Source organism: Scomber japonicus, chromosome 2, assembly GCF_027409825.1.
Source record: "Scomber japonicus isolate fScoJap1 chromosome 2, fScoJap1.pri, whole genome shotgun sequence".
Classification (NCBI taxonomy): Eukaryota; Metazoa; Chordata; class Actinopteri; order Scombriformes; family Scombridae; genus Scomber; species Scomber japonicus.
The window spans coordinates 29,677,650-29,702,537 of record NC_070579.1 but is presented as its reverse complement, the minus strand read 5'-3'; the positions used below and the strand labels follow the sequence as shown (position 1 = coordinate 29,702,537).

General features: G+C 39.8%; 3 protein-coding genes across 3 annotated transcripts in view; all 3 read left to right on the top strand.

Moving 5' to 3' along the window:
- Nucleotides 1-1,133: 1,133 nt before the first annotated feature.
- Nucleotides 1,134-5,352, top strand: sirt7 (sirtuin 7). Its single transcript, XM_053330970.1, has 10 exons — nucleotides 1,134-1,238; nucleotides 1,362-1,499; nucleotides 2,572-2,676; nucleotides 2,751-2,821; nucleotides 2,927-2,999; nucleotides 3,086-3,184; nucleotides 3,649-3,885; nucleotides 4,148-4,228; nucleotides 4,335-4,441; nucleotides 4,649-5,352. The coding sequence occupies exons 1-10, from the start codon at nucleotides 1,134-1,136 to the stop codon at nucleotides 4,848-4,850; spliced, it is 1,218 nt and encodes a 405-aa protein (XP_053186945.1). The 3' UTR covers nucleotides 4,851-5,352.
- Nucleotides 5,353-7,640: 2,288 nt separating this feature from the next.
- pcyt2 (phosphate cytidylyltransferase 2, ethanolamine) lies at nucleotides 7,641-18,039 on the top strand. The gene is made up of 12 exons (XM_053330971.1): nucleotides 7,641-7,893; nucleotides 11,813-11,901; nucleotides 12,315-12,476; nucleotides 12,600-12,751; nucleotides 13,474-13,515; nucleotides 13,681-13,819; nucleotides 13,913-13,995; nucleotides 14,251-14,328; nucleotides 14,831-14,896; nucleotides 15,750-15,815; nucleotides 16,487-16,575; nucleotides 16,666-18,039. The coding sequence occupies exons 1-12, from the start codon at nucleotides 7,769-7,771 to the stop codon at nucleotides 16,781-16,783; spliced, it is 1,209 nt and encodes a 402-aa protein (XP_053186946.1). The 5' UTR covers nucleotides 7,641-7,768; the 3' UTR covers nucleotides 16,784-18,039.
- A 1,313-nt stretch (nucleotides 18,040-19,352) lies between these two features.
- Nucleotides 19,353-24,888, top strand: part of gnav1 (guanine nucleotide binding protein (G protein) alpha v1) — a 28,487-nt gene continuing 22,951 nt past the window's right edge. Inside the window, exons 1-2 of the mRNA XM_053330210.1 lie at nucleotides 19,353-19,839; nucleotides 20,190-20,281. Of these exons, the coding sequence (XP_053186185.1) occupies nucleotides 19,710-19,839; nucleotides 20,190-20,281 (222 nt within the window). The 5' untranslated portion in view covers nucleotides 19,353-19,709. The remainder of the gene's footprint in view (nucleotides 19,840-20,189; nucleotides 20,282-24,888) is intronic.

Here is a 24,888-nt window from a genome sequence, read left to right as displayed (position 1 = left end):
CACCATCCCCAGTGTCTCCAGTGTACTCATGTTGAAGACATTAGTGAGAAAAATGTTGAGCTGGGGGGCGGGGGACAGTTCAGCATCTTTTGGCTGCACCTTTTTAAAGCTCTTGCACTGCACCTGAAAGACTTAAATCACAACAGGAATTAACAGGACAAGCTCAGGTGTAATACAAAACACTAATGATGGCTCAGTTCCCAGTTTGGGGGTCTCAAAGTAGATCTTGCATGATAAGTGCAGGAAAGCAGCAAAGACAACATTTAGAAACATTTTGTTTTGTTTTTCAAATTTTTGTGAGTTACTGGATTATTTTACTTTCTCTGGCCTGTAAAAATCAATCAATCTGTGAAGTGACTTTTCTGCAAACTATTTAAGATTCGTAGACATACAACTTGTTATTAAGGGGTCACACATTTAAAAGCAATCATCCATGTCAGTGAGCCTCCACGTACAATACAAGCACCCTGAAACTAAAACACGTAACTGGAAAGCAGCCATGATTAAGGTTACTAATTACACCTGTGTCTATCCTGCTATGATAAAATGCCTGCTTTGAAAAAGGCCAATGAACAGTGATAAGTTCAGCTGTTTTTGCATATAATGATTCTCCAGTTATTAAATCTTCTCTGTAAATTGGACTAAATTATTCAGTTCCTTCATATTTATGAGCCCAGTTCATTGCAGCCAAAAAGTCCACATGTATTAGTTCACATTGACCCCCTTTTAGTGTGACTGTATTTAGTTTGATTTATAGTATTTTTGTGCTAGTGTTGATGCTAATACTTGAATAGTGTGTTACTCCCAAGTGTTGCCTTAAATATGGGGGTTACATATAAGCCAAAACACTGGTACGCCTTTGCATTTTTTCTTTTTTCTTTATTATTTGCGATTTTGGACCTGTTTTTAAGTTATTTATTTGTATGTTGTTGATAATAAATGTTTTTTAAAACCTGAATGTTGTGAAGTTTGTGAGTGCTGGAGCAGACTCCAGGCAGCAGGTGGCGCTGCAGGCCGTTTCCGCTCATCTTCATACGGACAACATCCGGCCCGGCTGTCGCTCGCTGGTCATTGGCGCTGTGAGCTTTGTTTTGAATTCAGGAGATAGCTGCTTAACAGCTGATTAGAACAGGATGGCAGAGGAGGCAGACAGCGGGGTGTCTTCACGGGCGGAGAGGAAAGCCTTAGAAAAAGCTAAAATACTGCAGCGGGAGAGCGAGAGAGAGGTCTTCAGACTGGTAAGACAAGAAAACGGCACATTTAGAGCCAGTTGTGTGAAGCTAGCTGGCTAAAGCAGCAGTTTAATTAGTGTATACATGTAGTGTTTCTGAAGTGTTTCTCTTCTCGGGGGGTCCCTGAAGGTTGGACGAGTCCTGAAGAAACCGGAGGCTGAGCGGTCAGAGGAGGAGGCGGCCGTGCTGCAGCTGCACAGAGACACTGTGGAGGAGCTCTGCAGGAGAGAAGTCCGCAGAAATCTGCTCAAGAGGAAGCAGGAGGAGGTGAGACTGCCAGGCCCCGATCTAATAACCTGCTGGGAGGCCCTAGACTAGAGCAAAAACAAATTAGGGGCCCCAACCAGAATCAGAATCAGGTTTATTGCTTAGGATGTTTACAAGGAATTTGCGTTGGTGTTGTTGTCCATAACAATCAAAAGCATACTCAAAATTAAGTATTCGTAATTAATGAAAAAAAGAAAGAGGGAAAGCTACAATAAAAATATGTAATATTTTTGGTGAAAGTAAAGGATAGGTTCATAATTTTTCATGTCTGTCCTAAAACAACAATACAATGCAAAACAATAGTCAGGTGTCCAAATGAACATTAACACATGTTTGTCTTGCCTCAATAATTTTTCCTGTTCATACTGGGTGTGCACTTTATGATTGGAGACAATTGGAGACAAAATCCACTTCCTCCCTCTGTGCAAAAATGTATTTAAAAGTTTATGTGAAGCTAATATGAAGCTTGAGCCATCTAAATAAGTCAAATCCAGATGATACATTTCAAAGTTGTTGTCGTTTTAGTGCCAGATTAACTCTTTTTGTGACGATATTTTCACTGCAGTTGAACAGAAAAATAGGCGTATCCTCATATTATTATTACTCATACATTCTTGATCCTGACAAGGGACTTTGCGCCCCACCACTGACATCGTAAAAGCATTTGGAGTGCTCAGTATGAACAGGAGGAATAATTACAGTGAACAAATGCTCTTTCAATGTTCACTTGTTCAAGGTTAAACAATCACAGCTCACGCTTCAGTCACACACACACCGTAATCTGTTCAACAACATGCTGCATCCTCGGTACACCTGTAACCAATTAATACTGTACACACTGTGAATACATGAAAATTAAATGAATAATCATAAACAGTGTAGTTTAATTACTGTCAGATTCTCCAAGATTCTACAATACAGTCTATTGTTTATAAAGATAGGAAATTATTTAAATCAGTACTAGTTGTTATAAGTGAGTATTACTTAAACTGAATACATGTTGCACTGAGGAAATAATGAGATGAAAAAATGGGGTGTGGCTGTCATTTTTTTCCTCCTTTACTGCCTGTAGGTGTGTGATGATGCTGATGAGCTGAAGAGTAAAGTCAGAGAGCTGGCTGCAGCAGTCAAACAAGCAAAACACTTTGTGGTTTACACTGGAGCTGGGATCAGTACGGTATGCCAAACTCTGAACAATCACTTTCCCTTTCCTCTTCTCTGTCATGGGATTAATTATGTGTTTTATTTCAGGCAGCTTCCATCCCAGACTACAGGGGCCCTAATGGGGTGTGGACACAACTACAGAAGGGCCGAACAGTCAGGTGAGATGTGAGGTCTTTACAGTCAAGTGATATAAACTGCATACATTTTTCTGAAGCGAATTGAGCTCCAGTGTTATCATCATTCTTGTTTCTCTGTACAAACAGTTCGTCTGATCTGAGTAAAGCCAAGCCAACCTTCACACACATGTGCATCAGGACACTTTATACGGAAATGTTGGTATGTAAGACTGAGACATAGCAATGTTTAATAATAGATGTTTCATTGGCATTTACATTTACTCATATGTGTTTGTGTCTATAAAGGTGAAGCATGTTGTGTCTCAGAACTGTGATGGACTTCACTTACGCAGTGGTCTTCCCAGAGATGCCCTGTCCGAGCTTCATGGAAACATGTTTATTGAGGTGACATACAGACGCACACACACACACACACACACACACACACACACAGATACAAATACAAATATAAATACAAATACAACAACTGTTACTTCTAATCACTCTTAGTCTTAAATGAAAACGTCCCACCTCCTAGAAAGTCCAGATGTTTTTGTGTTTGCAGTTTTGTACAGATACAGACATGTTTGATGGACATTTAATATTTGCAAATAAAACCATATATATTTCTTATCCTTGGCTTAATGAATAAAACCTCATCATGATATCCTCACATACAGATACATAATGCTATTAGATGCTGTTGCATGAAAAGTGTCAAGAGTTGCCACTACATGTCTCAGATATTTTTACATATTTTCATTATTTTGGGGTTTTGACTCATCTAGGAAAACTTCAAAAAATCCTGGAAAGTTTTCCCAGTTTTTTTGCAGTAACCCTTACATGCTGGTTTTGTATCTGTTCCCCAGGTGTGTACGTCCTGTTCCCCTGTCAGGGAGTACGTGCGTTTATTTGACGTGACAGAGCGGACCTCGCTCCACCGCCACGGAACAGATCGCAAGTGCATCCACTGTGGTGGTGAACTCAAGGACACAATAGTGCACTTTGGAGAACGCGGGACGTTGGAGCAACCTCTCAACTGGAAGGGAGCCACGGAGGCGGCCAAGAACGCAGATGTTATCCTCTGCTTAGGCTCCAGTCTGAAGGTAGGTTCTATAAACCACATCAGCCTGTGGTGCATCAATAAATGTAATGTGGTTCAGTAAAATGGGATTTAGATTGAGCAGGTTGGCTGTGGACAGATGGCCATAATGGTAATAATTAAGTTTATTTATTGTAATAAACTGAAAATAGACTTTATAAATAAGACAGACTTACATTAAGACTCATATCTCCATACTGTGATATAACATCAGTTTCCCTCCACTACTCAACTTAAGTTGTCATCAGTCTCTCTCTGTCTTGTAGGTGCTGAAGAAATACGCTTGTCTATGGTGCATGAACAGACCAGCAAGCAAGAGGCCCAAACTCTACATTGTCAACCTCCAGGTACACTTTTTAAAACTTTTTTTATGTGATAAATATGCAAATGTATTTGAAATACTATGAAAGTATACTGCTGCTGGCTGATTGTGTGGTCGTGCTTTTGTTGTAGTGGACCCCAAAAGATGATCTGGCTGTACTGAAAATTAATGGCAAGTGTGACGATGTCATGAGCCTTCTCATGGAGGAGCTGAACATTCAGGTTCCTGCATACGACAGGTGAGGACCATAAGAACTAATTATAGATATTATACACAGAAAACTCAAAAATAAAAAAATTGCCTCACTAAAAAAAAATAGCCACTCTCATTACAAGAGGTACGAGCACGAGACTCACAGCTAAAATACTCTTACACACACAGAAAACACACAAATTAGACCAATGTTTTGATTCTAAACTTAGGTTGTCTCATTCTGTCTCCTCAGGGTGAAGGACCCCATCTTCAGCCTGGCCACACCACTGCGTCCAGAGGAGGTAGACAGCTATACTCGTGACCTCATATCTCCCCCAGCTGGGCAGGAGGACTGCTCTGGGGACCCCGGGGACCAAGCAGAAGCCACAGCTGTGCAGGGTGGCTGGTTCGGACGAGGCTATGGCAAAGGAAGGAAGAAGAAAAAAGCTGCATGAACATGCCAAATTAGCAGACTATATAAATTATAGTCAAGTATGTTATGATAAATCCCAATGAGTGATTCAACTCTCAGTCCCCTGATGATGATGATGAGATGGGTGCTGTTATGTTTATGATGTGATGTCTTTTGGCTACTTTGGTAACTTTAAGTGACATGCAGCGTGTGTGCGCGCGTGTGTGTATGCGTGCATGCGTGCATGCGTGTGTGTGAAGGGAAGGTTGGATTTTTGCCATATGAAAATGGCACTGCATCATGACTATATTATTTTATACAGCATTCTGAGTAGAAGGAAGATCTATCAGTGGTGGTTATGCTGCTGTTTCTTATGTTACTGCTTTTACGGCAGCTAAGCTAGCTTGGTTAAAATCCAAAGAAAGTTCTGAAACCACTCCTGTAACATAATTCTGTCTGTTGACCCTTTTATATACTCCATATATCACAAACACTCATGTTTTTACAGCAACCTTCAAAACCTGCAGTTTATTGAACCAGTCAGAACACAATATTTTTTGTTGAGTGTTGCTTTAAATTCTATTTAATGTGTATTGGATTATTGTTTTTTACCAAGTTGGTGCATTACTTTAGATAATTTAAACTGCATTAGATAGATGCAAATGGCCATTGAAATACTGGTGCCTGAAGTGTTGGATTAGTGGTATTGTGGAGATGCTGTTTTATAAGTGACAGATACATATAGAAAAACAGCAGCGCACTAATAGCCAATTGTCAAGTTCTGTGCTGCCATTTTTTACTGACAAGAGATTTTCAAAGAGGTCAAACATTTGCTACATGTAGAGTAAATCATATTTTTGTAGTCTTTTTCAAATGTCATTGACTTGAATTGTTGAATGTACCTTTTCCAACAGAGCTCATTTGTGTTGATTGTGACTGAAAAGGTATTTTGGTTTACTTAAATTATTTCCTGACCTCACGGTTGACTTTCACTCTGCTGTCACTGATTCTCAGGTTTGCAGGCTAACACAGTATAACCCTGGTTTACTGAAGTTGTTGATTTTGAGTTTACATTTTATCTTTTTTTTATGCAGACGATCCAGGTATTCTCCTGCTGTCACCCCTCTTTTGCAGCAGTGTAAGAAGGAAAGCTGATTTTGAGTTTTGACTTGAATTTTTTTAATTATTTGTTGCTTTGCATCATGTTAAGTTACTGTTTGCCTAGCAGACAGAAAATGACCAAATAGGTATCTATTAATTTGTGTCAGGAGGATCCAGTAGTATTAATAACTACATTATGTACCTTAAAGTGTCAGAGATTATGAAAGGCCAAAGTAGTGATGGTGAGCTAGTGTTCAGCATTCCTAAACCTCCCACCAGTGCTAAAACTGGATGTGAAGTATCATTTGTTTCCTCTGTGTTTTGCAAAAAAGGAAAATGTTATATTTGTGAGACAATAAAGTGTTTTTCATTCTAAACTATCATGATAATCTCCATTTTTACTGTACTGCCTCTTGCTCTCAGTAACACTATAATCCACTTAATTTATAGACTTGACTTGATAGGTAGCTATCAAGTCTGGACTAGTTTTTTTATTTGCGTCCTGTATAATTAAATTGGTTGAAATAGCGTTCATTGATTATATCGACTAGATGATTTTTTTAGGCATATAATCCATACTGTGCCTGTGTGCTGACTCTTGTCAATAGTGTTTAAGAATTAACTTCTGTCATTCGACTTGTTTTGCTGCAACTCTATCTGCAAGGAATCATGGTGTTATTTTGACAGACAGTTAACTTCACTTGCTACCTGTCTTAGTTTGTGTTAAAAGTAATCAAATTATTTACTAAAAATAACAATGTAAAAATACTCCCTTTATAAATTAAAGTACGCCATTCAAGATTCCACTTGATACCATCACCAGTAACAGCACTTATTCAATAAAATCTTCTTTTTTACAAGACCAGTGTTGTAAGCTAAATGTACTCAATAGTGAGAACACTCACTGTGTTGCAGAATGGGTCCTGTCAGTCTTATATTATCTTGTGCAATGTTGGATTTTTTAGTGGTGCATAAATGGGAAAGCAGAATTTTAATGTAGCTGGTTGAGATCCAGCTATTTTTGATTGACCAGTAATGTCTTTTTTCTTAATCTATAAAATGATTGGTATCTAGTGATCACTTTGTTGAAGTGGAGTAAAAAGCTTAATATTTCACACTGAAGTGTAGTAGAGTTAGTATACATGTAACGCAGCAGAAGATCTATGTTGGACGGTAAATAAGTATATTTACTCAATTGTGTATTTAAGTAAATATTGTACTTTCTACTCCACTCATTTAACAGCTTTAGTTACTTTTCAGATGAATATTTGACAATGAATAATATAACAAGCTTTTAAAATACAATACATTGTTAAAAATGAAACCAGTGGTTTCTGCTAATACTTGTACTTTTGCTTAAGTGGGATTTTGAATGCAGACTTTTACTTATAATGCAGTATCTTTACATTGCTGTATTGGTACTATTATTAAATGGTCTCAATTCTTCTTCCACCACTGCTGAAAATAGTACTGAAGGACATTGCTTAAAAATGGTGCGTCATTGAGTAAAATGTATTTTATTATTATTTATTTATTTATTTTCATTTCACTACTTGAGTAAATGTGCTGAGGTGCAAAATAAATTAAAAAAAATGCTGAGGTGCTTTCCGCCTCTAGTAGGTGTTCATTGGCTATCATGTAATCACGTGACGTGATTATGCAATCCTGTCAGTCGAGATGACGTAGAGTTGGAGGCGTTGGCCGGTTCAGTGTCACTCACTGTCGGCTCTGGTACTGGTGGGACACACAAGAAGACCTCAGGAATTAACCTGTTTTTGTTTAGATTAAATACTTTTAAACGTATTCTACCTTTTGTTTCTATTTGTACCACCGGTAATCTATCTGCCTGTACCTGTCGAAATGATCAAAAACGGTCACCACGCCACCAACGACCAGCAGGATGAAGCCGGCTACAGTAAACCGGGTGGTTCAGGGTGCAGTCCGGAGAAAAGGAGGCGCGTAGTCCGGCTGTGGTGTGACGGATGGTGAGTGTGTGTATCCGCCTCTGACTGACTGACTGTCAGTGCTGGTTTATTAAACTTTCTCCCCGAGGTTAATTTCCTTCTTAGGCATATGCTTTGGAATGCATTTCAGGGACTTATTGGTTGGTTAGCATGCTAATGCTAGTTAGTTAGCAACTTACATTAGCAGTTAGTAACTGAGCAACAGGAGTTAACCCTATGCCCTAAACTCATACTCCAGAAATAACCACCTTAGTTAGTTTAGTTAAGGCTAACTCGTCTTAAAATAACCTAATATTAGCATTTAATTTCTTATGCAAGGCTTTTTTACTCAAATGTATCTGTCCAAGGTTAGCTCATAATATTTTTAAAGGGATTAAAACACTACAAGGTTACATGAGTTTGCTGGTTTGTCCCGATTTCTGAACAGTTTTCATCCTCAAAACACGTTGCGTAACGTGTTTCTAGTACACTTGCTGTAGTATACATATCGTTTTTATGGCTCAAGTAATTACATAAGATAAGTTAAGGACAAGGTCCTCACACTGCTGCTCAAAGTTATGTTTAATGATATTCTGATAAGAAAGAATTGCAGCTATTTAAGTGCCTCTCCAGACATGTTTATAGACGTAGATTTAAAAGAAAAACCTCTACTCATATTTGTGCTGTATATGTATGTATATGTTTTTTCCACTAAAAAGTGTAATTACTTCATTATAAACCTTAAAACGTCAACTCCTCCTTCTCCCTCTTTTATCATCTTCATCTTTGGTGTCTATGAATATGCAAATATTGTTCACTTCAAAAAAGTGGAAAGTTCACTCTCAGTATATGTGCAGTGGAGGATTCAAGTTTCCACATCACACTTGTGAAAGTTGAATACTGGACCAGGATTGGCTCCAAACTATTTATGATGTTACAAATCAAGCTTGCAGGCTGACCACTTAAAAACAGCTATGTGAAAACAAACTCATCATGCTGCACAGTGAAGCTCAAACATCCAACTGTAAGAACATAAAGAAAAGCACATTTTTGAGTGGACAGGGACTTTAAAGAATAGGGGAACGCTTAATGATGAACCTCAAGAAGGATTATGTATCCTACATTGGTGTCTCACTTACTGGTTGTAAAAGCTTATTACACATTGCTATGTTTTTTTGAAGCCATTACCTGTGAAGATGGTCGAGATGATGAAGTGAGCACCTCTCCTCTGAGCAGCTTACGTGAATGACTCCCTGGTTTGCCTCGTGGTTGTCTCTTGTAAATTATGTCAGTCTGTCACACTGATACAAACATCTGGGAGTTGGGTGACGCTTAAAACAGCCACACCTCAATGTTTCGGTTCACACCTTTGTACTATGAGAAGAAGCCTCCATATGATTTAGCTGCATCTGAAGACATGACTTCCGGGACTCACTTACTGCAGAGGGAAATGACTGGATGACTGATAGCAAGTTTTGACATGGCCCATCTCATGTGTTGGTTATAAATAGCTGACATAGTGAACATTTTGTTCAGCGTGATGTGTCAACAACATGTTGACATGACGACTGGGGCTACCCATTATTGGTGGGCTAAAAGGGAGACATACTCAGAACCCGCATATTATACTTTAAACTGCGGTGTGGAGCTTTTGTCTCCCCCTGCTGGCAGTGAGAGTAGTACAAACAATGTCGACATGCGTTTTATGATGTCTGCAGCCTTGCGGCCCCAAAATGTTGGAGCAGATTTCCAAATAGTCGTTATTTGGATTGACTGACAACGTATTGGCAATCTAAATCGTTACTTTCTGGCCTGAAAAAAATATCAAAATTAAATAAAATGACTTAATTAATAACAGTGAAAATTACAACAGCTTAATCTCCGCTATCACTGCCTCTGGGATATTTAGGTCACAGAGCAGCCGCTGCACTAGTGTTACCGATGGCACCACTCTTTTATTTATTTATATATATATATATATATATATATATATGTGTATGTATATATATATATATATATATATTCCTACACAAAGAAGAGCAAGGACGTGCATGCTGGGGAAGTGATACTACTCACTACCCAAATAAATACCCAGCAGACTGCAGCAGGTCTGTGACCGATGGTGGTCTGTGCATTTCTATCAGTTAGGACGACTTCGGCCAAGTTGTACAATTTTAAAAAATGTCCCAACGCGTGTATTAACACTGAGACAGTAAGAACTCTTATTATTATTATTTTATTACACATCAGTGTAAAGATCACTGCTCTCATTATTACAACTGCAGAAGATGTGTCCAGAAGGCATCCTGTCTACTGATTGATTCATGGTTTTATTAACACTTCAAGTTTCTGTACTTTAAAGACTTCGATTTGTTTTGTTGAAACACACTTGTAAATTTAAGCATGACCTTTCTGTTTGTACTGTTTTCTTTTTTTAAGCGATAAAACTGTCATAGAGTAGTTCAGGACTGCAGAGTTATCACAAGGCAAGCACTGAAATGTTTATACATCACATCAGCCTGAAGCAGATAGATTTACAGCAGAGAGCGCAGCGTTTACCTGATCCTGTCGGGGTAAGGTGAGCGGGGTCGGGGGATTATGTGGCAGCTTGTGGTAATGTCTTTACAGAAGGGAGGTCCGCTTACTGGAGCTGTACTGACACACCACACAACTTTCTGTCCCGTAGTCAGGAGTCTTGTAGTCGTTGTAGTTTGCATGCTACACAACTGATCAGCAACATTAAAACATCTTCTATCATCTGTTGGAAATGACCTACAGATGCAGCCAGAGATTTGGGCCAGCAGATGAAAAGTGACTTCAAAAGCTCTTTTGGAGACATAAAAACAAGTAATAATTCTACTCCCTACGTCCATCTCTCTTCTTAAAAAATCAGTCACTTCATTTATTTTTTAAACTGGTCTTAATATGATCCCAGCCTTCACTCTTCAATTTGTATCTGAATAGTATTCATTTTCTATCTAGATTGTATTACTTTTAACTCTGCTTTTATTGTGGAAGTATCCTACTATCATGATTTTATTTATTTCATTTTTTCTATTTTTATTACTTTTATTAGGAGTGACTGCGTACACTTTCCTTTGTTGTATTTTCTGTTCACGTTCTTTGTTGGTGTTTTATGTGTCTGTGTTTGTAGCCCTGTAGTACTGCTGTCTACAACAAAGTTTATCCATATCCTTATCCTTACTTTGAGACATGCACATATACAAGCACAAATATAAATGTGTGACGTGAACTCACTCATGCTGATAAATGAAAAGTTTCAACCTCCAGCTACTCGTGTGAAGCTGTCCAGTCTGTGGTTGAACTGACTGAGGTGTGACTTTTTCGGTAGGTGAAGGAATGTGAAGCCGCAGGGTGCCAAACAGCAGCAGTACATTCTGAACAAAGCTGACTCAGATTGAGCAACATTGTAGCATCAGAGATACGATAGTTTAAAATAAATATACCTGGAAAGACAAAACCAGTTTCTCTTTACTTTGGATCATTGAAAACTTTGACAAGAATGTTGCAATGAGGGAGGGGCACTCACATTGACTTTCTTTTTAAAAAGGCAAGCCTACAAAAAAAACTAACTGTAGAAGTTACTGAATGGCAGAAGACAAATAAACATCGACACACTGCACACTGTGTCTGTGAACATTACCTTTCTCCCAGTAACCTTTATCATTTTCACTCAGTGTGTCATGAGGTCTTTGATTCTGTGTTTTGGCTCCGTCGACTGTGCAAGGTCCTCGTAAAAAGAGCATGAAATAATGAGAGCAACCAGTTGAAGCTGTTCTACAAACGTTTGTTTTCAAGACATTTAAAAGACAATGATGATAATTGTAAAGGCCCGATCCCATGTTGTGTGGGTGTGTCTGTTTTTTTGTGTCCTATTCACTCACAGTATCTATTGTTTTCCACGCCGATGACATTACCTTCTCTCTTTCTGTCTCTGCAGTTATGACATGGTGCACTACGGTCACTCCAACCAGCTGCGGCAGGCTAAAGGCATGGGGGATTACCTCATAGTCGGAGTGCATACAGATGGTAAGACTGCAACGCCCACACATGCATTATAAGATCAAAATGTATGAGGTATGTTCTCCTGCTGGTTCACATATGTCATATCACTTCAAAATCAGGAAGTCTAGTTATTTATCTTTTTACACAGCTTAGTGACGCAAAGCCTCAAAGACATCACTGCAGATAGTTATAAAACTGGAAGTCAACAGCAGTTTCAATGTAAATGTTTACATTTCTATGATCACTTTTTACATTTCAGTGCAGTACACTGATAGTTAAATTATTTTGGCTTAAAAATAATGAAAAATGAAGATTCTGTCAGTTGACTCTGACATTTATAAGGCAGCTGTGTTAGAAGTGGTATAAACTGTGTACTATCCAGATGGTATTGATGTCGTTGATAATAATCTATTTATTCACTCACCTTCTCTCAAAAGCTGAGATTTCAAAGCACAAGGGCCCCCCGGTCTTCACCCAAGAGGAACGCTACAAGATGGTACGAGCCATCAAGTGGGTGGATGAGATAGTCGAAGGGGCGCCTTACGTCACCACCCTGGAGACTCTGGACAAGTACAACTGTGACTTTTGCGTGCATGGAGGTGAGCCGGTTGAGGCGAAAAATCACATTTCAGCGCTGACAGGGGGGCACGCGATGTGATGATGATCTTTGATGGTGATGATAAAGATGATGATTTGCTAATGTTGTGGTTTACGTTCACCAGATGACATCACGCTGACCGTAGACGGCAAGGACACATATGCAGAGGTGAAGCGTGAAGGACGTTACCGGGAGTGTAGACGCACACAGGGCGTCTCCACCACTGACCTTGTGGGACGTATGCTTCTAATGACCAAAGCTCATCACAGCAACATGGTGGGTCAAGCTGCATTTATGCTTCATGTAAAGGTTCAGTGTTAAATTTCACCCCTTAAAGAACACCAGACAGATGTATCATACATGATCAGGCCGTATTGTGCTCTCTTTATTTCCTCCACAATAACTGTGTGTAACTGTACCTTTTTAATATTGACTCAATATGATGCTTATACAGCGAGCCCTGACATGTTGTAACATTTTTGAAGGAGGTGCATGTCAGCTACAGCAGCTATGTAGGTGGTGCTCATAGCAAACAACCCCAATTCATGGTTGCCTCACCCACCACATGAATCCACATGATGGAAATTTGTGACTGTGTGGACTGTAGGCATGCCAGCTGTGCACACACTAGAAAAACAAACTGATGGTCAATGTGTGTACTGTTTGTATGTACTGGATTCCTCATCTTTGGTCCTGTTCTCATTAAGTGGTGGCACACACCATTTTCCCCACTCTTTCTTGGTGTTCACCCAAATACAACAAACAAAGGTTCTTCTTCTTCTTCATCCTGTTGGGGGGGGGTTGTCATCCCGTCTCCTCGTGCACATGTGTGTCATGTATTTGGCGACGCATTGAAAAATGAATGAATGAATGAACAACTTAACCCACTATAAAACCCACTCTAGGGTCATTTTATAGTTATAATTTAGTGTATGAGTGATTGCTCTTTGTTGTTATTGATGATGATCTAATCTTTTCCTCTTTAATAATTTCTGCAGGATAATCCAGATTACCAGCAGCATACAGACAATTTTGGAAAGGTGAGTTGTGTGTCTTTTTATGTTATTATAGCCCTCCTATGTAAGTAAATTGTAGTTATTATTATTATTATTGTGATTATTGTTATTATTATAAAGAATGTTTAGACTGCTTGCATCATGATAGATATGAGTCAGTATGATTCAATATATTCTCTTGTGTTTAAGGGTCCTAAAGGCCACAGTCCATGGACAGGAGTGTCTCAGTTCCTGCAGACGTCCCAGAAGATCATCCAGTTCGCCTCAGGGAAGGAGCCTCAGCCAGGAGACACTATTATCTATGTAGCCGGGGCATTCGACCTCTTCCGTATCCTTAACATGCAGAAATAAGCAGAACTGATTTGTGAACAACACGTCTACTTTGTGTGTAGTTGTTGCCTTGACCCAGAACTCCTGCCAGACATCGGCCATGTTGACTTCTTGGAGATGGTCTATAAGCAGGCGGAGAGGCCCTACATCATTGTAGGTCTGCACTTTGACCAGGTACAACAAATTATACACACACACATTTCAAAGGTTTCACACAACAGTTAGAACTTTACCCCCACCCACCCCACCCTTCTGTATCTGCGCTTTTAAAGAGAAACATTGTGAACATGCTAATTCAAGAGCAGCTGAGACTTTATAGTAAAACGAAGAAGCCCATGCTACTTTTAAACTTACTGTGTTAGAGCCTTTTTATGCAAGTATGTTTGCTGAAAGTGTGAAAGTAGTCACTGAGCTCTTCTTTCTGCTTAGGAAGTGAATCGGTACAAGGGGAAGAACTATCCAATCATGAACGTCCATGAGAGAACACTGAGCGTCCTGGCCTGTCGGGTGAGTTCACTTATACACACGCGCACACATACACACACACACACTACACTGCTAAATGTTTTGCACAGTGGGACATATTCTCAGCCCACATTCTCACAGCTCTGTAGGCTGAACTTGGCTCTGAGTCCTCCATTCCTGCTGGTCAGCTATCAGTCCAGAACAATCAGTCTCTGTGCCCCAATCTGCCTGTGTGTGTGTGTGTGTGTGTGTGTGTGTGTGTGTGTGTGTGTGTGTGTGTGTGTGTTGTTAAACCAACTTATGAGACCTTTACACAATCCTAAAACCGCCTGATTGTTCTGCTCAGTTTTACTCACTGTGTGATGACGAGGTAGAGAAGTTGTTGTTGTTGTTGTTACTCAGTAAGTACTCAGCTGTATTAAAAGATGTTCTTTAGTTACACTTTAACATTTAAGCAGAAAATCAGTAACTGATGAGACGCACTGACATAAACGGATGAATCATTAGAGAAATTAACTTTATGAACCTGTCTGTCTCCCTGCAGTATGTGTCAGAGGTGGTGATTGGTGCACCGTATGCAGTGGGCAAAGACCTGCTGGATCATTTCAAGGTGAGAAAAACTTTACATTGAACAAAAGCATTTCAGTGTCTTAAACGCCATAACTTTGGGTTCATTTAAGGTGACCGGTATCTGTTACTTCACTTTTTTTTTTTTTGTAGTTCATTCCAAGCAGATGTTGTTGCCCACATGAGAGCTCTTTTGCTGGAAGTAGTTTAGTTTAAGTTCAACAGCCAGCACATTTTTTCAGGCGCAATTGTAAGTGAAGTACAACATATGAACTAGACTGGTAGAGGAGTTGTGAAACATGACTTGTTTTGAAAGTTCAAAAATCATCATCTGATATGAAGTCAAATTAATTAAAGTAGGAAACTCTTTCAAAACTTATTTCACCAGATTACATACTGGGTAAACTTTTGGCAGTAATGGATTTTAAGAGGAACATCTCCTAAATGTACAACAGGCATTCTAGCTTCAACTCAACAGGTTTTGATTGAAATGTGGGCCAAAACAAGAGATCAGTGTATGGTTGCTGCATTTGAGCGATTCCTTCTAAGATAGTTTCCAGTGTAAAAAAGTGTAAAAATAAATAAATAAATAAAAGGGAGCCAGTATTGAGCCATGTGGCGCCCCCCTTTGGACATGTGAAATAGGAGAAGACCTTTAGCGTAAACAAACCTGCTAGATACACTGTGTAAACCAATTCACATCATTGTAGCTTAAATCAATGTCACGCTTTTTATTCAAATATCATAGTTCATAGTCTGAAAAACTGAAAATCAGAATAATTGAGGCTCATAGTTGTTATGTAGAATACTCATGAACATGCACATGGAAGAATATAATTCACATTTCTCTGCACTGTGTTTAGTTTAACTTTGTGTGTGTTTGTATAAATGTGTAGGTGGACCTGGTGTGTCATGGCAAGACAGAGGTGTTTCCAGACAAGGATGCATCAGACCCCTACGCTGTGAGTAAAGAGTCCTTTTATCTCAGTGAAGCAAAGCCTGTGATTGTACTGCATTTATGTTAAGTGTGTTATTTGAGATCAGTTCAAGGTTAAAATATGCTGTTGGTCTACAATTTGATTCAAATTGAGATAAAGTGTTCAGCGAAATACCCACAAAACTACATCCTGATATTCCTTTACAGCATTATTGACTGGTAACAAACATTGTTGTTATTTTGCAAGACTTTAAAAAATTATATTAGACCAATACAGAAAGACCTAATTATAATCCAGTTTAGCTCTTTTAAAATTTTCAGTTGTTTGGTGAAAAGCAGACACCCTTTTTCATGTCCATTATTCTTTTATTTTACACTGTGTGTTATCACTTACAGTTCTGTTCATGCATCACCGTAGCTAACACAAACACACAAAGTATAAAAAATGATAACACAAAGGAATACCATTTAGGAATGATGTGACTCTACTTTTACACACATATCCTCACTGGCCTCAGGGGGGCGCTCTGGTGTTTAATGTCTGTGAGTAACACATGATAGCTCACATTTTCACAGCGATTTGTGTTATTGCTCCACTGACTGGTCCGAGGCCAGACCTCATCATTCACAGGGGTAGCAGAAGATGACTTTGGCCTTGCGTGGTTTGATATAGCCGGTTGTGTGTTCTTCCCTCAGGAGCCTAAGAAGAGGGGAATATTCAGGACCATCAATAGTGGGAACAACCTCACCACTGATGACATTGTCCAGAGGATCATTGAAAACAGGTCAGGGTCTCCTCTTCCCTGTATTTGCTTGCACTTCCTTGTAATCTCCATATGCGTTTTGTAACTTTATGTCCCCCTTCTTCTCTCCAGGCTGCAGTTTGAAGCCAGAAACCAAAAGAAGGAGGCCAAAGAGATGGCAGTGATCGAAGCCATGAAGAAGAGAGAGGAGCAAGTGCAGAGTGAAGCCGGAGCCCAGGGTGCTCACTAGTGAGACCTGGGCAGGACTGCTTCTCTGTCTGATTTTACTCTTCCTGGTACACTCAGCTTTAGGAGGTTGGACTCAACTGACTGAATAAGAAAGTCCATGCTGTGGATGTCTACAACTCGGGGGGGGGGGGGGGGATCGTCCAGTCACAGCGAGTCCCCTGAGTGTAGGATCCTGCTTACCGTCGTACACGCTGTGGGGTTAGCTTTCGTCTATATGAACTTTTTCTCCAGCCTAATGGGATTAGATTAGATCTGCCTTGACCAGAACACGAAGAGTCCAGACACCGAACACATGCCACTATTTAACCTGCAAATCCCTTTACACCTCTCTTCCCCCGCAGCAGAGAACTGTTATTTTTATCTTCTGTCATGTTTTGGTTCCGTCCATGTAATCACACACTACTGTACGTGTTTAGGTGTAAAAGTGGTATGTTGTAATTATTCATAACTTATTGACAAACCGCTAATGTCATTATCGGGTATGTTTTTAGATTTTTTAATCAAATCAGATTTTAATCATCAGTTTTAAATGTGTCATCAATAAGTTTGAATGTGGTCTATCATTAACATATTTTAAATTTCAAGAAGTCACTTTGTTGTTTTTATCCATCCTTAAAAAACGTCATTACTGCATGAAATGATCTGTGAAGTAGTCTTCTGATTTTAACTGTGGATTTTAACTACCTGAATTTGCACCGTGTGTGTCTGTGTGTGTGTGTGTGTGTGTGTGTGTGTGTGTGTGAGAGAGAGTGTGTGTGAGAGAGTGAGAGAGAGTTGAAGCGCTGTAAATTAAAGTAGTGCCTCATTCCTGTAGCTATAACTAATGTAAGGGCTGTGTATAAACTTCTGATTACACTCAAATTCATGTCTGTATTAATTGCTTGTGTCAGCAGCTGGGTCAGTACTGTTCTCAAGTCCTTCCCACTCTACGTTCAAGGAATGTCCTTTTTCTCCTTTTTTTCACAAGACAATCCAAGGACTTAAAGATTTGGGGCCTAATATTACTGTCAAACTGTCTCTGCAAATGGTAGGTTGCTGAAGGTCACTGTGCTGCTTTTCCTGTCATTATATGGAGCATATTAACCTGGAGGTGAAATGCTAATGGTGCGAGAGAGTTTTTAAAGTGTGTCTGTGGGTTGGTGGCAGCCTGAGAAATAAATAAGTTTGACATGGTGGAAATTTTTACAACCTTTAAATCACTATTTTGTAATGTGTGAATTTCCCCTTTTATTAAACTGGCAATATGGCAAAGTGTTACCTGATGTCTGTTTACTGCAGTCTGGACTGAACTATACAGGAGAGAAATAACATCCAGTGTGCAGCCTGATGGCAGAGGTCTTTGTTGGATCAGCAGATACGGTCGTCATGGTTCACTGAGTCAGTGAAATGAGGCCACGGCCGCTTAGATACTGCTAAATCCGAATGGTTGTGTCCCCTTCACATTGCTCACAGATTTGAACAAAAACTGAAAACCGTCACCTCATTATGAACACAAAGAGCCTGTAATCCACCGAGCCGGGCGCTCCTGAGGAACTTCTGCAGGAAGGATCAGATCACTCGGCTGAAAGCTTTCAGTCCTTTCTGTTCTGTGGTGTAACATGGAGAGTGAGACCTTTGATCAAAGCAGCCGTCCTTACTGTAAGTATTTTTTACGCTGCACTGGTTTTCACTGAATGAAACAGTGAAGTATTTATTTTGCACAGGAGCCTCTCAAGGGCCCCATTTGCCAAAAACAACTGTGGGTTTTGACTCTCAGATATCAGACTAAGAGGAAAAGAGACATTAATAATGACATTAAATTTAATTTTGGTGTGGATTAACCCAGGACAATGTTACCAACCTGGAGTTAGGGACCCTAAATGGTCACCAAAGGATTAAAGAGAAAGGAAAGGAAACAAATGTGACTTTTTAACATCTTTAATTTGATGGGTTTTTTTGTCCAGGCCTTTAAAAGTCCTTCAACATAAATCACAGAAGCAAAATTTGAATAGTTCACAACTCTTTCCCAACAAAGGTAGGCTATATTTAACTTATTCTGTTTGATAAAAATCTTTTTTCAGGACAGTGTGGGTGTCTGTGTTGCCATGATTAACATCTGTCTCACTATCCTGTTAGTTTAGTTGCAGGACAAGTTAAAACTTTATCACTCTTGTCAGTATGTTGACTCTGGTGACCTCTCATACATGCCATCACAGCTCCTGAGCAGAAGCAGCAACAACTGTAAACACCTGTGTTGGTTTGCACTTTATAATCTATAACAACGCATAATAACACATAAACTCATCACATGTTTTGTATAATCACAAACTAGAGTCCAATCCAAAGTTTTACTACAGTATTTGAATAAAAATAAACTTTCCTCCACTTCCTCTCCATGTAGATTATTATGTTTGGCTGTCTTTAAGCATGCACAGGTAAAATTTACGGAATTGCGCAATCAGCAGGTTTTATTCCCAGCACGTCACTTCCCAGGGAAGTCAAAAAACTTTTCCATCTGGCCGACAGCCTGAGGTGGGAGGAGGCAGTGAGGAGTATCTGGGGTCTTTGCCAAGGCGGCAGGGCAGATTTTGAACCACTGTGGCGCACAGTGATATAATACTTTGGTGTTTTCACGGCGGTGGACAGTCCCATTAAAATCTGCGCCTGACACGGGAAATAAAACACTTGGAGCGATGCGTAAAATCACTTTTGTCCGGACGCGCACGGTTTAACCCGCAAGCTGCGACTTTTGAAGGATGTTTCGGAGATGGCCTGAACTTTTTTTTTCTCCCCCACTAACTCTTCTCTTCTGCACCCTGCGGTTTTAGGAGCAGTAGGAGGACTCGGGGCATGCTGCGCGTAGAAACGAGCTCGGGTTGATCCCAGTCTGGATTTCCCTACTTTTGTTTTCCTGTGTTCCCGGGTCAGGGAGGAGATGAAAGCTCAGGATGGGACTGTGCCTCGGTACCGAAGTTACAGAGGAGGAGAAGAAGGCGAGGATACACAGTGCCAAGATAGACAGAGACCTGTACGAGTACGCCAAACGGGACATGAATGTGGTTAAAATACTCCTACTAGGTGAGCCTGATCATATCCATATGAACTCACCTTAAACGCACCTGAGAGGAAGTTGTCCCAGATCATCTGAAGTGTGTATGTGTGATAGTATAAATAGTATGTGGAGTGGTAATAATCTACTACCACCTGTGTCTGTAACTGGATATATTCCAGTGTGGTTGGGAGCTCTTGGAAACTCATAAAGATCCCCAGGCTGACAAACCCACAAATCCTCATTAGGGACTTTAACCATTGCAGATTCAATGATTAGAACTTATCACAGATGCTTTTTTAAATATATATATATATAATGCATTGAAAAAAATAAGACACAGTTTACCCATTATGTTACAATTATGTTACTATCTCAGGTGCAGCAGAGAGCGGCAAAAGCACTTTGGTCAAACAGATGAAGATCATCCACAGCAATGGATTCACCAAGCAAGAGCTCACCAGCTTCAAGGTTGGAAACACAAGCACACACACAAACACACACACACACACACACACACACACACACACACACACTTACACCTAATCAGACTAACAGCCTGGTTCACCCTGACTGTATTTTTTATCAGATAACAGTCCATTAGCATAGAGTGGACATGGGTTTCCAGTACAATACAGCTGCTGCATAACAAAAAAAAGTAATAAGATTAGCTTTAAATAGACCAATGTGCCACTTATTTTGGTTTGGATAATCATCACGTCTTAATTTCAGGTATGATCCCAGTGGAGGAAGTTTAGAGGGCACAGTGATGCGTCATAAAGGATTGAAATGAAAGTTTAGCAGAGATAAAAGCTGGAGAGGCAGTGATGGAGATGAACAGGAGATCAGATGAAAAACGAGGAGATGCTTAGTTCCTGTGGGGGACTGAGATTTCCAGGGTACCCAGGGTTCATATCCAAGTTGGTATGCAGTGGTTTGGCTCATATCTGCTCTTTCTTCTCTTTCTCTCTCTCTCTCTCTCTCTCTCTCTCACTGTGTGTGTGTGTGTGTGAGAGAGAGAGAGAGAGTGTGTGTGTGAGTGCCTGAAAGCCAAATTCCTCCGTTGTTCTAGGGGTTGGGATGGGGTGGGGAGAATGGAAACGGTTCAACACACACACAAATCTCACTCACCCCATCGGCTTGTTTTCACTGAAGGCTTATCTTCATCCACATCCCCCCTCCTTTAACCTTACCGTATATTTGCTCTCCTTTCTTTTTCCCCTCTAATTTCCCCTTTACTGTTTTGTATCTCTTCCCCTTTCTCTCTCTCTGCCTCCTCTTCCTCCTCCTCTCTGTTATGCAAATACAAAATGAGTACGTGATGACAGAAAAAGCCTTTCTCTGTGTTCATCATGCTCCAGAGAACTGCTTTGTCACTGGAAATGACTGACATAGATTAAGGTGATGAAGGAGTTTAAACCCACTTAAATACTAATTAGCCTCTACTTAGTTGGTAAAACAGTTTTTTAACATCTTAAAGTAATAAAATAAAATAACTAGACTCAACCAAAACATGCTTAAACCATATTTGGAAAAGAAGTACATTTGGATAGAGGGTTTGTGCGTCCACCAATATCCAAAACATATCCAAATATTCAATATTGATGTTGTGGAAATATGCAAAAGACTGTCAAAGCTTTGGAAGTTGCTCATCGGGTAGGATATGAATCCAGACACTGATATGACATATGAAGATCCCAGTTGTTTGCGCAGGCAGCTGGGACGTTTCAGTGCATTCCTAGATATTAAAGACGCCTCAACTCCCTCTCTGCTCGGCTTTCTCCTCCTGTTGTCTTTTGTGTCAGTAATAGCCACCTTATCTGTAGCTCTGTCCAGAGGCATCATTCTTGTACTGCTGTTCAGACAACGTTTAAAGGTGAAGGATGGTGATTTTTTCAAAAAAATACTTTTCTCATTGTCAATAAATCTCATATGCAGAGCGGGACCATCATGACCTCATCCTTCTTACTAAGGGGTTAGGGTATCAAAACATCATATGGCTCTTTCTCACCATTCTTGTTTAGAAATGGCTCCAAAATGAATGACAGCGATCATGTTTTCAGTCTTAGGAGAGAATTTTCTTCTATGACGTTTGACATTGCGCTACACTGTACATTTCTCAAAGAACTTAAGTTTAGTTTGCATGGAAGGTGGCATTGGCCTAACGAAGAACTTCTCTCCTGGGATTGAAAAATGTTATTGCTGTTATTCATCTTTGGAGCCATCTCCAAACAAACTACGCCAACCATTGCCTTCATAATGAAGGAACATGTCGCCCAGTGCAGCCATGTGACTCACTGATGTGTTTTTAATAGTTTTTGAACAACAACAAAGCTCTATGGCACAGAGGAATACGATATATTAGGCTTTGGATATACACACAATACTTACACACATAAAACTTAATAAGTAGGACCAATTCATTCGTGATTGAGATTAAATGACAGTCAGAGAAATATAGAAATTTGCCAGCCCTAAAGGACTAATATGTAATATATTTACTGTACTAACTCATAAAATGACCACGATATGTGATTAAGTAAAGAGATTGAGTAAACTAAGTTGAAATACTGGCATCTCAAACTATAATACTAGAGCCACTATGTTGTCCTTTAAAATTTTTTGGCCTGTGTGATTCGACCCACTGCCCAGTTAAACTGATTGTGGTGCTGACATGGAATTTTAACACATTAAGTGCCACCACAGCATAATGCAGTGTTAACAGGTCGTGTTCATTTCACATATTTCTGTGAGATCAAGTTGGCGCCCATTTCGACGCCCTGTGTTGCCAGAGATGAAACTAAGGCACACAGACACAGTGTGCTGCAGTCATGGAGGAAATTAAACAAACTGGATCAACTGAGATAGATTCCACCCCACCTAAAATCCTGTGAGAGCTTCAAGTCTTTGCTTTCTTTTGTTTTATGAAAAAAAGGAATTCGTTGAAAAACTTGCTTATATTTCTCAAGTCAACGGAGCACCATGGAGTTGCAAAAATATTTCCTGTGACACTTAAGTATAATAATCTATAGAAGAATAATATAATCAAATAAAATATGTGAATAAAAATTAATATTATAATGTTGGAAGCAGAACCTGTTTTTCCAGTTTTCCAGTTTTTCATTTTATGTAGCATTGAAACATTTATGTGATCAGTACAGAAATATTTAACATGTGTGAGCGTGCACACATGTTTAATTCCAGGACTAAAATGTCCTTTGTTGTCTTTGCTGTCAGTTGAGTTTTCCTTGGTTCCCAGGTGACGCCCATATTTTCAAGTGGAAAAATGACACTAACCCACGAACCTGCCCTTCCCTGACCCACAGCAAACACAGACACACCCTACCCTGTGCACACACACACATGAGCTCATCGTTCTTTATCAGTCCTGAGTGCAATTACAGCATATAGTTTCACATTGTGTCTGTCTCTTCCGTCTTACCTGACTTCTTGAAGTGTTTGTGTGTCCACCAGCTCGACCCTGTCTTGAACTGGACAAGTTATCCCTGCTCCCTCAAACTGAAAACCCTCTGTCTCTCTGTCTCTGTCTGGCTCTTTGTGGCCCTGCCAGCCAGGTTTGGGCTTCATTAGGACCATGACAGGAGAGCTTGCCAGGGGGGAGTGAGTGCAGGAAAGGTAGGAAGGGGGCTCCTCTTTGTCTCATCCCTTCTTTATTTGCAGCCTGAGGCTGTGGTGTTGTTTTTACTGCAGATAGGTTGATGGACTGAGATTTTTACCTTCATTCTCTTCCAATACACACAAACCCATGTCAACAAAAGCAATGCTTTTTGTGTGTGCTCACATGTTGGCGTGGCATTGGTTAACATTTCTGAGCTGAATTTGTATTTTTCAGCCTGGAATCTCTTTGTTGATTCAGGTGTTTGAGAGCATTGGGAGTTTTCTTTCCAAATGGCTGCGAGGTTTTGGTTTGCGAAATCAGTAGAGCTTAAAACACATAAACACACACACATATTTAGTTATGTATTGTTAGCAGAGCTGTATGGTTAATGAGTAAATATCAGTAAATACCAGGCCACTGTGAGTTCAGCTGCATTCTTTGTTGTGTTTTTGTAGCAAATGCTAAAACACTTCTCTATGTTCAGGGAGCTGATACAAGAACATTAGCTGAGTGTATCTGGATGGATTTAGAAATAACATTATTGTAATGATGGTTGTAATGTCTCTGCCGAAGCATAGTGTACCAAAATAGTTTAAACTGTGATTGATGCGGGTAGGAGTAATAACAGCCAGGAGGAAACAATAGCTAGAGAGGTGTGAGATTGGTTTTGGATTTTTGCCCTTCAATGTAAACTCACGCATGCACATGTACATACACACACAGACTTATACATATGCACACACACACACAGGTGAAAACAGGGTGTCTTATTACCTCTACTTATCCAGAGAGGTGACGAATAGCTGACGGTAGATTCGGATTACCATACAATGGCACACCTGTGGCCCCAGGCTCTCTCTTTGTGTGTATGTGTTCTGTGTGTGTGTGTGTGTGTGTGTGTGTGTGTGTGTGTGTGTGTGTGTGTGTGTGTGTGTGTGTGTGTGTGTGCGTGCATCCGTGCGTCCGTGCGTGTCTGTCTAGACATGAAGAGCTGCAAATAAGTATTTTCTTTATCACTTATTCTGCTGAACTTCTAAATCTTCTACTTTGTCTATTAAATGTTAGAAAATAAAAAGTTCAAAAAAAAAGTTCATAACAATTTCTCAGAGGAAAAAGCAACATACTGATATTGCTTGTGTTGTTCAACCAAAGGTTCACAACCCAAAGACATTGAGTTCAAATAGTTAAAAAGGACAAATTAAAGAATCATATTCTCCCAATTGAGAAGCTGGAATCAGAAAACGTATGGCACTTTTGATCCAAAATAATGTTTATCAAATTAGTTGTGGAATAATATGGTCATGTAAGCATTCAGTTTTAAAGTATTTTTGTTTTCAGTTTTACACTTTCTGGCACTGTCATCTAAAGAAACAGCTACAAAGTCTTTCTCGACACATTCTCACAAAGGGTCTGATGTCATAGAGGTTTAGCTGTGGCCTCCGCTTTGCCTCGTCCGTTC